This window comes from Cydia fagiglandana, chromosome 3 (assembly GCF_963556715.1).
Source record: "Cydia fagiglandana chromosome 3, ilCydFagi1.1, whole genome shotgun sequence".
NCBI classification, from domain to species: Eukaryota; Metazoa; Arthropoda; class Insecta; order Lepidoptera; family Tortricidae; genus Cydia; species Cydia fagiglandana.
Window position 1 is genome coordinate 9,244,669 of NC_085934.1, and position 15,610 is coordinate 9,260,278.

Here is a 15,610-nt window from a genome sequence, read left to right on the forward strand (position 1 = left end):
ACACTTTAGGTTGCGCTTACACAAGCAATATGCGTTTATGTCGCAGTAAACCAGTGTTACTCTCAAATATCTCTTTCTCGCTCTCACTTATGGATACGGCGCACTAAGGTCGCGGTGCAGTATTATATTCTTTGTCGCGGTGCAACTGCGATATGCGGTAATCTGTTACGGCTGTAAAGATCTCCCAAACCTTGCAACAAATTGTATGCAAATGTATCATAAACTATATGAAAATAATCGTACCAGGCAGTTTACTGCCAACCTCTCTGTTCATTCGTATGTTTACCTTTCTATCCCTCTTGCATATTTGCGCAATAGAGAGAGAGAGGCAAATTATAAACGAACAAGCTACTAGTGAGTACCAGGTTTTACATACGCACGAATATTTCACTATTGGCAACGTTTTAAAGTTGGCGCCGTTGACGGTAATGACATGACGTACCTACTAGACTATTTAGTTTGTTGTTTCGTTGAGTTTTGAATTTGTCATAACGTAACGAGCTTTAATGCAAAAGATTGTGCGGTTCAATAATCATGTCTATCACGCATTCCAGATTAAAAAAGTTTCCTAGTTTTGATTTAGTTAACGCTCATTTCATACATCGCAAATTAATAATACAAGAAGATACGGAAAAAGTGCGAATATGTGATCTAACTGCGCGTACTGAAGAAGACCCCAATAACGACAAGATTTATAATTTCGATGCGAAAATCTCAAACACTCACGTACATGGCGAGCTCCTGTGGGTCCTTTTGAGGTCAGGAGATATTATAGTAATAAACCCAGAGACAGGAACTCAAATAAAGGTAACATGTGAAAAGTTGGCTAGCTATAAGATCCAAAAGTTAAGAAGCAATGAGAAAAATGTAATCCTCATCAGTAAAAGTGGAGAATGTTTGGTGGTATTATTTTCAAGAAAAGATTTGGAACAAGATATTATAGATGGCAAAGCAGAACATACTATATCAATAGATAAATATGGTGGCTCTTACTTAGCTGTGGAATCTCATTTGCTCACAAACGGATTGATTGCATACATCGAGGGAGAAACTTTAGTTTTAAAATGTCCTTTAACTGGTTTATATGAAGTTATGAGTTCAACAAAGAAAATCCTTTACGCAGTTCCATGGGCTGATTCACTGATAATTTCTGATGGAGCAACAATGTGGCTGGTAGATATTAAAGACTCCCACATTATGTATGAATTTAAAGAAAATGGAACCACGTATTATCCATTGGGGTCATATAACAATGACTTTTACTATCTGGTATGGGATCAAATGCAGGTGAGATAAAAATACACTTGTTTTATACAAGTTTTACTTTTATCTTAAGTACATGATTATTTTTAAGTATTTGTGCACACACAGTATTATCAGGGTCAGGAATTCAATGCCTTGATTTAAAACACTAAAGAAATTTTCGTGACAAAAGAGAATATTAAGTTTTAATTTGGTGAAGTCTGAGCTGGTCTTCTATAGTCTTCTGTGCCGTTCTCAAGAACATTCTCCAATTACTTTAGGGAATATTCTTGCGCAAGAATATTTTCCATATAAAACAAAGAATGTTCTTGAGGACGGCAGAACTAGTCTTGTCCACCACGGATTGATCATGTACACCTATTTGCTACTAAGTCAACATGTTTAATTTAACTTTTCTTTTGTCATTTAGTTTTCCAGCACAGTGGTGATACAACTCTTTACAAGAAAATATAATAACATATTATGTTCCTGTTCCCCTTTCGTTTAAGCTGCTGCTAACTACATTTTATTTTTTGCCTTTAACCTTTCCGCAATGTATGATTTTATTAATGAAATGAAGTAATAATGTGTCATCAACGCCATGTTAAAAATTGTATTGTAACTGGGTAGTCTACAATGCAATATAACATCAAGTGATGGCATGTAGGGCACAAAATGTACTGACTTTATACCAAGTCAATGGCAGCAAAAATGTTAAAATTAGCCGCTTTTGTAAGCGTAAGAACTTTAATAAGTTGTTGGCAAACAAAAAAACAACCCTTTCATTTATTTCAGACCCCCTCAACAGCCTCAACACCTTACGAAAATAATTGATTTTTACCAACAACATCATGTATAAGTATTTAACTATATATAATCCTAAATTTCCATATTCCAGGTGTATGTTTGCTGTGCTTGGGATGAATCACTTTTACTTGATGCAACAAATGACCAGCGTGATAACAACTCTACCATCCAAAAACTTTCATCTCAAGAAACACTCAAAGTTCAGTTGAAAACTATCATTGACAGTTTGACATCAACAACAGACCCAGATCAGGTATTACCCCAAATACAACCATATTTCGACACCATTGAAGACTTACCTCTCCTTGTCAATACGGCCCTTAAGCTGTGTAAGATTAATTTGGCATTCAAACCACTTGCATATAGTTTACAAAAGAAAGTTTTTGCATCAGCTGATGATTTCCTGATTCAATCATTATGTGATATCATGAATAAAATAGACATACTGGAGTACATTGAGTTCAGAGGAAGTCATTTATATGAAGACCTAAGCATATTTGATTTGAGCTTTGTGGAATTATGCATGACATTTGTCTCAAAAGGCGATTTTGATTTATCTTCCATAAGTTGGCTCAAATATTCGGCTGTAAAACAAACAATTAATTCGAACGATATAATGGGCATATTGAATGCTATTCCCAACAATATTAAGATGGGTGCCTTAATAAATTGGTTAAGAAATTTTCTCCCACCTCTTCTAGATGAAAACCCCTTTTATATAGATTTATTTGTGAGGTGGGTGACAGAAAGAGTTTTTTCACTAGAGAAATCTAGTTACTGGCCAAAAATTGGATTGAAGTTTATAGAAGATATAGGCATAGTATTGGAAATCTCATTAAAAACGATTTGTTTACGACCAATATCAATGGATGATCTTGATATGCTAAAAACGCATATAAAAAATATAATTGAATTAAAAGAAAAACATAAAATTAATATGTTGCTGGGTGAGCTTAGTTCACAGAGTCCCAGCGAAGTCGCGTTAATTATGCTACGTCGATGCTACACAGAAGATTTAGAGCCTTTCTTGCAGCATTATTTGCCTTCATATAGTGCTAGAAACTCTTTTGAAATTGACGATACTCTACGCGCATTCATTGAAATAGAAGCTGCAGGCAGTGGCGGTGACGTAGATGGCGCCCGTTTAAAAATATTGCTTAATTCGTTTCGATTACACACTAACAAACTAGAATGCTTCCTTCAGGTTCTAAAGGTTTTAGATGTACCATGGAATCCAATAGTACTAGAACTCGCGGTAGAAGCTGCTTCTTCAGGAAAAAAAGATTTCACAACAACCGTTACAGATCGTATTCTCGCTGAGCAAATCCAGCGAGAACTGAATTATGCGAAAGTTAAAGTAATTTTAAAGAAATATAAATTTTCCCTAAAATGTACTGATTATCAATTGGTCTTGCATAAGTTGATGACAGCACCGAGCATTAATTTGGACGATTTGAAAGTTATTACCAGTGCATTGACAGATTACGCGAATTACGGCAGCTTATTATATTTAAACCGATGTCTTTGCGATTGTGAAACGAGAGCTGCGCTGGAATATTTTAACCAGATGCCAAACAAGGAAAAGAAAATTTTGCTGAAATCAGTTATGATCAAATACGAACAAATCATAAAGGGAAATTCAAACGATGCAATTATCGAAAGGAATTATGTCGATTTCTTGAAAGGTAGTAAAATGCTCAATGATTTAGAAATTAATACGATTGAAAACATGTATTATTTGAAAAATTCCTTTGAGACAAAACGAAGTATAAACGATATGTATTGTGAAAATCGTGCAAACGAAGCGGATATTACTATGATTTTTTGTGACACAGAAATGAGCGGGTGTTTGGCTCAGCTTACGCGAGCACACCAAACTTCACGGTCAACATTGATAGCATTACTCCACCGCACTTCTTCAAATCATGAAGTTCGCAAACTAGTCGAAGCTCTCTTAACAGCTGAAGCCCAGGAACACTGTAATACACAGATTGCTTCAGTATTGGCTAATTTCAGAGATGGAAACAATTCAGCCATTCTCATGGAATGCTGCCACGTTCTCACCGAACTTGTATCAACTTGTACTGAAGAATATATCCATCGTGTAATCAAATATTTATCAATGCTGACTGCCTTAGTGAATGCTAATATAGTAGTTAAAAATCTGTCCATAGCATGGAAATTCCACTACATGTTTTTACCTATGTCTTCACTCTCAACACTGAATGATCTGATTGATTTTTACATTTCGCCACATAATTATTTGGCACGTAATCCCGGAATATGTCATAGTAGGGGCGATTTCATTCCAATCAGAATAGTTGTAAATATTTCAGAAGACATTTCTTCCTCTGGGAAAGATTTACCTGGCGAATTACCTCAAATAAGAAACAAAATATGTAAGCAACTTTTAAACAAAGTTGTCGCATCTCAAGAACTCGACGAATTATTGGTAACGATATTATTGGATCTTTTAAGCAAAGATGAAGCCGATAAAATGTGGATTATAGACATGTTACGAGGTCAGAATGAGTCGCTGTCCCATGCTGCTATCGCGTACCTGGCACAACCAGTGATAAGGCGCTCATTTTCGGCATTCTGTTTAACCCAAAACACAGTAGCATATTCACCTCAATACATGTTAAAAACCAAATTTAAATTTAACGTGGCAGACTTGGCTTTGCCGGAAATTAACAATGATGATACTTGGGACACTAAAGTTGTGCTGTTTTTCTTTTTGAAACAGTACCCCGAAACTTCGGTTGAGCGCCTTATAGAATTGTGCCGCACCTTACACATACCCGTCAATGAAGGTCTATCTTTTCAACTTATCTCTTTGCTTACTACTTGGGAGTTAAAATATAAAATATTCAATGACGACATAGGTTGCTGTCAAACACTCTTTGAAAACGACGAAAGCCATCTGCTGCCTAACTGTGTAAAACTATGGGAAAGCATAAAAGACAAAGATTTCATCAAAGATGTTTTAACAGATTTGTGGAAAAACGGTGAAGTTACGTTACATGGTCGTATTGTTTCCATAAATCCCTATTATTACGAAGTGTATTTATGCATATATCATTTATTGTATGGGTCGTCCACCGATTCAGAATACGTGAAAGAATATTATCTGTTAAATTTCCTTAAAAACTATAACAGGAAAAGCGCTCCTAAACAACATGAATTTGAGCTGTTTTCTGTCAAAGGAATGTTCCCAGAAATTGGACATCACCGTTTACCCTTTCACCTTTTCATGCGTGAAGACATGTGGGCGAATTTGAAGTCAGAAATAACATTAGAAACCTACGAGCAGTGGCTGCCTGCAGTTGCTTTACTTTCACTAGATGCCGATATCCAAACCGCGAGAGACATGATTTGCAGTAACGCTCTCAAGCAAACTATGACGTCTAGAAAGAAGAGTGAAGGGCTAGAGCCTGAACAAAAAGAGAGCGAGCCCTGGCGCCTAACCACACGGGAAGAGCCTCTGCTTCGCGCAGCACACAGATGTGTGAAGCATATAGCAAATATGGAATGGGCTGGCGCGTGCCTCTTTTACGTTCTTCAAGGTTGTGCTCGTGGGGCCGACCAAGTGGCAGCGGCGCAGTTGTGCTATCAATTTGCTCAACGTTGGTCTGCTGTTCAGCCTGGTAATCGAGCAGTCCGGCAAATGGAACGTCTGCATTCCACTCTTTCAACGAGACATATTTTGCATAAGGTGGAATGGGCGTGTGAAGAATTTGTTAGACTTTCAACAGAGCCAACGCAACTTATTCGAAACCTTTACTTGCATCCAAACTTCGTTGAAAAGATTTCTCGACACGATATAAATCGGGCTGCAAATGAAATCGCCGACAAAAATGCGATCAACATCAGCTCTATCCGCATAGAAATTTTGGAAAATATTCTCGAAAAATCAAAAGAAGAAAACAAAAATAAAACTAGCTTTGGTCTTGACAATAAAGACTTGACGACCGCTAAATACATACTGAAAGCTACTTGTCCAAAAATGGGAGCGATTTATTTATCTCGTATTGCGCTCGATGACGAAAACGATTATAATAAAAGTAAAAAATTAAGAGCACTCCAATGCCTTATGAGCATTATAGACTCTGACACAGCATCAAAAGTCACTAACAGGGAGCGAGACTCTTTATGGAATACCCTTTTGGAATTGTTATACATTGTTAATCTTGAACATATTGACATGCCTTGGATCGTTGCCACGTTTATGAATGATAAGCTTGGAGCACTTGATCAATTATTACAAGCAGTCGGAGGAAATGTGGAAGGTTTAAAAATAACAGGGGAACTCGCGTGGAGGTATGGGAATATCAAAATAATTCAGAAAGTAATACCTTCAATGTTGCGTGCTGGACTTTACGACGAATTAGTTCCTTTGTTATTAAAGGTCGCATCTGCAACCGACAAGACTGTATGCGACGCCTGGAGAACCGTTCTTCTATCGCCTTTCCAGCAGGCTGACTATCCTATCACTGAACGTCAGAGAGCAAAATGCTTGAACGCTGTTAATTTATTACCTGTATGTCCAGTCATTAGAGATGCAGATCTAATTGAAATATGGAAAAATTGTGTGAGGTGTAAATGTTTTGGCATAGGTTGCCTATTATTGCCATACATGACCACAGAATCAAGACAAATACTATCGGAATTGCAAAAAATCGATAGGAGAAATCTGATAGCTAGCCTAAAGAATTTGCAAACTGAAACATACCTTGTGCCTGGTGCTATGCATGTTCTAGAAAGTATGGCAAGTCGATCATACGGAAGAAGTCAAAAGACGTAAAATGTATTTCATAATTATTTATTTGTATACTTACTTCTTTGAGATTTCTTATAATATCTTAAGATTTTAAATGATGTATGCTTAAACTATGTAGGTGCTAAAATTAAAAAAAAAATTTGCTCTTTAAATTAGAGGTACAGACTGTGTTACTTCATAAGCTTATTTTATCCTAAATATAAGATACGATATACATATAAGGTAGTAATTTAGACAAATTAAATACTACGAACAAATGACATTCTTAAGAAGAAGGGATCATAGTGCTGTTGATATATATTAAAATTTGCTCCAGTACAAATGCATTTCAGCAGAGAGCAAAGAGAGATATATTAAACTATATACAAAAAAAAAAAACGAAAATAATTTAAGGGGGTTTGTGAAATTAGTTATACTTGAGATTGTCATGCTCATGTTTTGTGAACATGTAATTATGAAGAATAATTATTAATTAAATACCAATTGATAGACCTTGTTAGATTGCTGTATTCAAAAATCATGAAAATACTTGTAAACATCACTTACATAGTTATAGTTAAATAAGTGCTTAGGTACTATGGAAATAAATTTACTGTAGTAAAATTATGTACTTATCATTTGTCCCACTCCCACTCACTCGGGTTCTGATAGTTTTTCCATTCTTAAATATGGATTGCAAGTGAATCCAATTGACTTAATGTAAGAAGCAGCAGGCATTACCATTTCAAATAGTGGAGCATATATTCCATGCCCACGAGCTAGTTCTTCAGGTTTTTCTCCGACATTATTAACCATCTGAGCCACCTGCACACTGTTTTCTTGAAAGAGCAATGTGATAATGGTAGATTTACTGTGACTTTTTGCTGCTGCTAAATGTAGTGGTGTTTGGTCTGAAATCAGAAAGACATTTTTGTTACTGAATTAAAGTGAAATTACTGTTAAAAATATTTCTTTTGGTACATGCTTTTATTGCTGACTGTGCTATTGGTAACACCTGTAATGAAAAGTCAATCTAGTTGGGTTTTTTCATTGAGTCTCCTCAATTTAGCTACCTTCCAACTGCATTGTAAGGTCAGCTCCATGTTGTCAATTATAACATACATAATTGCAGTGTCTTTGAAAATATGGAGTAGAAGTATACCTATTTTCAGCTCTATCAGACTTTGGATATGCGAAAATAGTAAATAAAATAGCATATATTTGTAGCATAGGTTTTAACTTTTAAGCCACTAGATTAATGCTGTTCTAATTTTGTCAGGGGTTATTAATTAAAAATATAATTATAGTGTACCTCCCTCAGACACTGCAGCTGGGTTGGCACCAGCTGCTAGTAGTCTCGCAACAACCCAGTAGTTATTCCAGTTGGCAGCAGAATGCAGAGGTGTCCAGCCAAACTCAGTTTTAGCATCCAACTTAGCGCCAACACTCAACAGATATGTTATGGTAGTCACATGGTTTCCGTAAGCAGCACGGTGAAGAGGTGTGTACAGATTGCTGTCTTTAGCGTTGACTAGATCTGGTTGAGCAGCCAATAGTTCTTTGAGAGCTGCAATGTCAGCATTTTCAGCAGCCCATAGAACATGGTCTACAGGGTTAGCTGTAAGAAAAATATACACAGTGTCATAACATATCTTACTGCTTATGTTTACTGTAGAGTTTTGTGTGTGCTGTTGATTTTTATTTTTTTACTTTCCAAGGTTAGGAGGAAATATCTTTGTGTTATTGACCTTGTGTGTACCTTTAGATATTTAATTTAATAAAGTAAATAAAAGGTATCTAAACTTGATCATTTTTAATCAATTTTTTTTGCTATGTCAACATAAATAATTGGTTAGTGCCTCAAGAAAACTGGTTTTTATGTAAAATTAACAAGCCGGGTTTTGAAATATTGACATTAAAAGTGCCAACACTGAAGGTTACCTTTAGGATCCTTTACTTCCTCCACGCCCTCGTCTGCATCATCCCAGCCAGACACAAACATACCCGAAGTTGCCGGGTTTTTCTTGCATCTTTCTATTTCGTCGTGAATATCATGAAATGACCTGATAGGCTCTTCATTAAACACATCTGATTCTTCAGAGTCTGACATAGCTGAGATAAAAGTATACCTAATCCGCGATTTACACCTATAAATTTAATATTAATTATGAATAAACTACTTAAAAACACGGGTCTTGGGTCTTCAGCATGTCTTCAGTTCACGAAGCATCAAATCAATGTCATGTCCATGTCATGTCACTGTCAGTTTGACACTATATTCAAGGTTGCCATATAACAAAGTTTAAGGGCTCATACGCACACGCGGTCGCAAGGCAACCTCTATTCGGCCTACCCGGTCTACCGCAACTTACAGCTTGGCAAAAAAGAGCAGAAATTATAAAGTGTCGTCCCTTTCAAACCAATATAAGAAAACGAGACGACACTACAGTGTTGCCTCTTTTTAATTTTTCTATTCTTTTTGCCAAGCTGTAATTATTTTGAATATGCAGGAACTTTGGCAAGAACATAGAAGACCAAGAAGTCTGCAGCGATTTTCATAGCCCATAGCGTGGGCTCTCAAAATCTCTGCAGACTTTTCTTGATTTTATTTATAAGCACTTGTCTGCCAACTTATAGACAAGATGTACCTAGTGTTAAAATGGTTTGCCATCGTATTTTCTCGGAAACATTCGTATTAGTCAGTTACGCCAGTTCAGTCAACCTCTGTACCTCAGACAAGTGTAAAAATATGGGTGCATACAACTGATACAACATACTCAAAAACATGTCCCATAGTTCTTAATTCGTTGACATAAGAGCTATGGGACATATTTTTGAGTATGATGACTACACCCATATTTGTACACTTGACTGTACAGTACAGTAGCCAGACTGAAATAACACGTAATAGCATAAAGCCCCACATTCACACTCCTACCGTGTAGGCCGCCTCGTTGGGTAGGATTGTGTATGGGGGTTGCGGACTACGAGCCGTCCTACAAACGGCTAAACGGTAGGACGGCTCGTAGTCCGCAACCCCCATACACAATCCTACTCAACGAGGCGGACTACGAGGTGGCCTACACGGTAGGAGTGTGAATGTGGGGCTTAACACGTTCGTACCTACTGTTGCCGGCTAGATCGAGTAGGATAGGATAGGGTTAAAAGATTTACTATTGCCCTATACTCTGAAATAAGTTGTTTAGCATTTAAATGAGAGCTAAGTTATGTAAATGAGAGCAGTTAAAAAGCAATTGTAAACCTTTTTCTTATGGACCATATGGTGCGAGTAGGTATTGTATCTGCTTCTTCTTCTACATTGCTACTGATGCTTTCAATTTTATTTTTTTAGTAAAAAAAAATAGGTGTTAAAAATAAGAAATATTTATTCATGTTTCCTTTTCTTACAACCTTTCTTTATTGCCACAGATTTCTTAACCTTCGTTGTTATTTCTGTATTGATGACGTTCTTTGTTTCCTCAATTGCATATTGGTAATCTGAAGATAAGCGATCGAAAACATCAGGTTCAATTTTTATTTGCTTTAATTCCGATTTTCCTCCAGACTGTAGTAGCTCCTGAAATAAGTATTTCTTTATAAACTGAGGGGCTACCGCGAAAACCGAAATTCGCAAACTGCGGGGATTTTTCTCTGTCACTCTAATTACGCCGACATTGGAGTAAAAGAGAAAGATCCCCGCAATTTGCGAACTTCGATTTTCGCGGTTATAGCCCTGAGGGCCTGCCGCAAAGATCGAAAAATCGAATATTTTAAATTTTTCAATGTTTGCGGTATAGGGTCACTGATGCCTAATGAAATGGGGTATCTTTGGGAAACTAATGCTCAGCTATCCTTATCAAAATATGCTATGTCTACGAAGAACGAAATTTAGTATTTATTCGTAGGTGTTCCGTAAAAAAAAACGTAAAGTAGGGCTAAATATTGTAGCCCAAATTTGACAGCTGAAATAGATAGATGGCGCTGTGTGTTTGATAGTCTATAGTTGCCTTGTGATATAACTGTTATACAACAGCGCACGGCGCCATTTACTTCAGCTGTCAAATTTACTATATTTTTTTAGGTAAATGAAGTATCTCTAGCCGCCCAAAGGCCTATAAAAAGGTCTCCCATTCCATTTTAGGGCCCCCCCCACATCTGGCGTCTTTCGAGCGTCGGCGTCTACAATTCTATGGCCGACGTCGACGCAACGGCGACGCAGCGTCGACGCAACGGCGACGCAGCGTCGACGCAACTGCGCAGCGACGTCATTTTCCATAGCGCTGGACCGACGCCGACGCTCGAAAGACGCCAGATGTGGGGGGGCCCTTATTGTGACAAATCAAAATTTCATGTACTTATAGAAAACAAAAAATTGGTCGTTATGTGATTACCTTGAACAAATTCATTTGATTGTGTTGTAGGATAGTAACAGCATGGCCTATCCGTCCAGCTCGCCCCGTGCGGCCTACTCTGTGTATGTACGTTTTGATGTTCCGCGGGGGATCGTAAGACACGACATAGTCACAGGAGGGAATGTCTATACCTCTAGCTAAGGCGTCAGTGCTGACCAGGCTGGAAAAGAAAATTCAAGTGATGTGATCAAATTATAATTAAATAACTATGGATAAATAGACATTTAAAAATAAGTATAGGTCCTTCTAGATATACATTTGCGTTCTTTGAAAGTAACTAGTTGTAGATAGCGCCACTTAATCGGCGTTACAAAATTAACTTGATATGAGGAGCCATTTATAGGAAAAAATATGTAAGAGGAAGGCATTAAATAAATCAGCAATTCAAATAATTATTTAAGATACGTAAGTGCATACACATTGATTTCTGATTGAGTAAACTTCTTTAGAACCAAGTCTCTGTTTGATCTATCCAACGCTGCAGACAATTCAGCAACCTTTAGATTGCCTTTTCCCCAGACATCTAAAAGCACAGCGAGCCTATGTGCAGACTGAGCTGCATTAGTAAAGCATATGACTTTATCCCACTTCTGTTCTACTAAGAAATGATAAAGTATAAGTGGTTTTTCTTCAGCACCGCAGGTCACATATTGTTCGGTCAGCTCATCTGGTGTGGTATATTTTCTGATACTGTCTTCATCCTCAAAATCGGTTATTGGAGCAGCAGAGAACAGTTTCGGTTGAAATAGTCCCCATCTTTCTAATTTTTCAGGATCCTGTGAAAGTGTTGCTGAGAAAAGTAGTTTATGAGGAGGAGGATTCTGTTCATTCAGGCTGTTCCAGTTTAAATTGGCCACTTTTCCTGTCATTAGCTCATTTTCCAGTTTTATGTGCTTATCCAAATGGTATAACCAGTCGTTTTGGATATGGTCCATGATTCTGTCAGCTTCGTCTATTACAAGGAATTTGAGATGCTTTAATGAGAAACCCTCTGTGTTTTGGATGTGTTCTACTAATCTTCCTGCTGTACAAACTATGATATCAGCTTCACTGATCCAACCTGCAGACTCGGCTGAAATAGAAATAAATTTATTTAATTTTGGTTGAGGCTTTTATGCCTAATAGCAGGCGTGGCTCACTCCGCGATTTCGTCGCTTTGCTACAGGTAGCTAAAAGTACACCCGTTCCACCCCAATTTTGGGGAAAGCCATAAGCCGCGCGTGGCGCTGTCGCCACCTAGCGGCCATATCTGTGCTGATCGTAAGACGCGTTTTGTTAGAGAGTGAGTCTTCTGTACCTAGTACTATTATTTATTCTGTGCTAATAGTACTTTAATTTCTGCGCGGAGCTGGAGTCCAGAGAGCGGAATTATTTTAAGACCTGTCAGAGCTTCATGACAATATTGACTCCAAAAACTACCAGAAAATATATAACAACGAAACATTTAATTAAAAGTAATGACAGATAGAAGAATAACATGATCATCATTTTGTCCAAGCTATTTTTTTTCTTGAACTTGTAATTTGTATAAATTTACATACTGTATTTTACAATTTGCTGCTGTTCCTTGCGTAATGGAGTTGATGCACTCAAAAGTACAACTTTAAGCCCTGTATTGGTGCAATACTTTTTGAAAACCTTTGACACCTGTGTTGCCAATTCTTGGACTGGTAAAACAATCATTGCTCTTACATGGTGACCAACACTGTTCATTAAAACCTGAAAATATAAAAGGTTTTATATAAGAGCTAATAGTTGAGTACACTTTACAGTAGCAAATCTATTTATAAATTTTTTTTAGAGTGAATTATTGAGAGGTCTTAACTATGCAAATAATGCAGTGTCATGGAAAACTGCTATCAAGAATTGCTATATATACAATATTCTTTATTGCATCAATACAAAGAATACGGAAAATCAAGATGTTGTATAATAGGCAGTCTTATTGCTAAAAAGCACATACTGCATTCAATGTTTTTTTAAACACTAAATTAAAAATAATTAATTACAGAATGACAAATCTTTTAAACACAGTTACATTCAAGGTATCAAAATATTGAAAAGGACAAAGTGCCAAATATCTGTATATATATATTGCCCATATATTAAGGTACAGATGCCATTCACAATGAAAAAATCAATGATGATCAACTCTGGCCAACATGGTATGTCCCACAAAAAAAAGGAAAAATATATTATCTTTAGTGTGTACATATTTTTGGCACTTATTCCATGTTGATATTGAATACTTTGACTGTACAATAAAAGAGTTAGTATAGGTATGTGTTTTTTTGTGATTTACCTGAATAATTGGTAAAACAAAGGCTAGTGTTTTACCACTCCCCGTTGGAGCTGAGACACAAACATCATGCGGCCAGAATGGATGAGGCAATCTATTTTCCTTAATAATAAAAGGAATGACTTGCTCCTGAACTGGAAAGAAATGTGTGACCCCCTCACCCTTGAGAGTAGTTTTTAAAGTGTTATTCAACCAAACCTGTTCATCTACAACACAAGTCAACTTCTGTAAGTTTGTGGATAAACTGTAGGGATGAGACAACCAGTATGGTAACACCCTTTTAACCTGAGAAACGAAAGGAAAATTATTACTTTCATGAATATTGTACTGCTTGGATTAAACAAGTCAAATTGAGCCTTTATAATATAGAATTGGATGGTACATTTCGCAGCAGAATGTGTTAAATGGGAGAGGTTTAAGAAATTAAGTTGGTGAAACATTATGTTTCAAAAAATAAGAGAGAGTGCGCAATTTTGAACACTTCACTCACTTGGCTACCTCTGCTGCTGACTGTACTAAAACCAAAGTGTAATTTTTTTGGAATAAATTGTTTGTAATTTCTTCATATTCTTACCTTGGTCTTTTTCTCAAAACTGTCTGTGCCCAAGACTTTAAACTCAAAATTAGGTTTGTTCTCCACATTTTTCTGTGGTTGGATAGTATTATCAACTTTGTAGTCAACTGTCTCATCTTTGTCTTCTTCTGTTTGTATACTGATTGCAGGTTTTGAATCAAAAGAATGATCGCTTTTTGTAGATGCTGCTGTATCCTGTTTCAATGTGATAACGTCTTCTTGCTTAAAGGTACTGTGTGTTTTTCTCCTCTCTTCAATTTTTTGTTTTAACTTTTGTAACTGTTTTGTTTCATGAGTAACTAAATCTATATCTTCTCCCGGATCACGGTACCTTGCAAAGTAAAGGACATTTTATTTAAGTTAGTGTAAGGAACTTTTTTTATATTTCACATGAAGTACCTACTCTAATTAAAAATTTACCTGTTTATAGTAAACAAATCCATGCTTAGTTTAACAGTTATCAAGTTCCCCACTTCAGACACAAGGTTATAATGTCGTTTATTAAATTATTCGTAAATTATAAACATTTGAAACCTTTTGTCACTTGCTTTACATTAGGTTATATGTCAATATATATACACGTTGAATTGACAGCTGTCAGTTACAATTTTTTTTGGGGGGTTCTTAAAGCCGTAACAGACTACCGCACCGTATCCTATCTTGGTGCGCTCAAAAAAACTCCTCGCTCTTACCTTTAGCTGCTTTAGCCTTCAGCTGCGTCCTTAACCAAGGCCCCTACCTTTATTGTTCTATTTGACGGCGCAGCAACTAGTATCATTTCTCTCTCCTCGCTCTTTTAAAATGCCATTTGTCAAAAAAGGACAACTATACTGTTGACAAGATGGACTTCAAATCCAAGTGGCCCCTTTTTAGGCGACCCGGGTTGTGCATGTGTGCGTAAAAACGTATATGTGTGCTCTTTTAGGGATGTGAAAAGTCGATTTTAATCATGTTATATATCGATAAACGCTACACAGCGGAACAAAATAGCGATTAATTGAAGCTTCAATATCTTCGTTAAACATAAACATAATTGAAATGCTAATAGATAATGAATATATTATAATGTAATAAAATAATTCAATTATTGAGGACCACCTATTTTAATAGGTATTTATGTATTTTAATTAAATATCTGAACTTTCCCTTGGTTCTCTCCTGGGGCGTGACTACAAAATTGTGATCTGATAACCACAATAAAGAAAAAAAGCGTTTTTGTTCATTTTAGGTATAGTTAAACCTTTGAAGTAAAATTAAAATTGCAAGAAATGTCGGTAGTTTATCGATATGACTTTATCGACATGGCTACAGCAAAGTGGGTCGCTTTGTTAATCGTACACTAAACAAAAAGTGGTCCCACTGACAGCTCGCTTGGAAGGCATCTGTATATATTCTTATATCTATGTCCTTAACGCACGCACAGAATAAAAATTAACGCATAAAAATCAAGGTCGCGGTGTGGTGCGACAGCTTGTTATGGCTATGGCAAAAAAATATTTCGCTATTACCAATTCTCC

The 15,610-nt window shown here is 36.6% G+C and overlaps 3 protein-coding genes across 3 annotated transcripts; 1 reads left to right on the plus strand and 2 right to left on the minus strand.

Moving 5' to 3' along the window:
• The first annotated feature begins 482 nt into the window (after nt 1-482).
• On the plus strand, nt 483-7,432 carry LOC134680000 (uncharacterized). Its single transcript, XM_063538969.1, has 2 exons — nt 483-1,287; nt 2,141-7,432. The coding sequence occupies exons 1-2, from the start codon at nt 535-537 to the stop codon at nt 6,851-6,853; spliced, it is 5,466 nt and encodes a 1,821-aa protein (XP_063395039.1). The 5' UTR covers nt 483-534; the 3' UTR covers nt 6,854-7,432.
• LOC134680001 (ankyrin repeat domain-containing protein 49-like) lies at nt 7,313-9,030 on the minus strand. The gene is made up of 3 exons (XM_063538971.1): nt 8,750-9,030; nt 8,121-8,426; nt 7,313-7,719 (listed from the first exon to the last, which is right to left on the minus strand). The coding sequence occupies exons 1-3, from the start codon at nt 8,916-8,918 to the stop codon at nt 7,463-7,465; spliced, it is 732 nt and encodes a 243-aa protein (XP_063395041.1). The 5' UTR covers nt 8,919-9,030; the 3' UTR covers nt 7,313-7,462.
• A 1,146-nt stretch (nt 9,031-10,176) lies between these two features.
• LOC134680002 (probable ATP-dependent RNA helicase Dbp73D) lies at nt 10,177-14,662 on the minus strand. The gene is made up of 7 exons (XM_063538972.1): nt 14,514-14,662; nt 14,094-14,424; nt 13,523-13,804; nt 12,762-12,939; nt 11,638-12,292; nt 11,200-11,380; nt 10,177-10,385 (listed from the first exon to the last, which is right to left on the minus strand). The coding sequence occupies exons 1-7, from the start codon at nt 14,534-14,536 to the stop codon at nt 10,194-10,196; spliced, it is 1,842 nt and encodes a 613-aa protein (XP_063395042.1). The 5' UTR covers nt 14,537-14,662; the 3' UTR covers nt 10,177-10,193.
• Nucleotides 14,663-15,610: the final 948 nt, after the last annotated feature.

Bases quoted from the DNA above. Each gene is read 5' to 3' on its own strand.
- LOC134680000 (XM_063538969.1), top strand. From the start codon at position 535: ATGTCTATCACGCATTCCAGATTAAAAAAGTTTCCTAGTTTTGATTTA. The intron at 1,288-2,140 runs GTGAGATAAAAA...TCCATATTCCAG, and splicing joins TGGTATGGGATCAAATGCAG to GTGTATGTTTGCTGTGCTTG.
- LOC134680001 (XM_063538971.1), bottom strand. From the start codon at position 8,918: ATGTCAGACTCTGAAGAATCAGATGTGTTTAATGAAGAGCCTATCAGG. The intron at 8,427-8,749 runs GTAACCTTCAGT...TTTTTCTTACAG, and splicing joins GGAAGTAAAGGATCCTAAAG to CTAACCCTGTAGACCATGTT. The intron at 7,720-8,120 runs GTACACTATAAT...TTCTGATTTCAG, and splicing joins AGCTGCAGTGTCTGAGGGAG to ACCAAACACCACTACATTTA.
- LOC134680002 (XM_063538972.1), bottom strand. From the start codon at position 14,536: ATGGATTTGTTTACTATAAACAG. The intron at 14,425-14,513 runs GTAAATTTTTAA...TTACTTTGCAAG, and splicing joins GATTTGTTTACTATAAACAG to GTACCGTGATCCGGGAGAAG. The intron at 12,293-12,761 runs GTATGTAAATTT...TTTCTATTTCAG, and splicing joins GCAGCAAATTGTAAAATACA to CCGAGTCTGCAGGTTGGATC.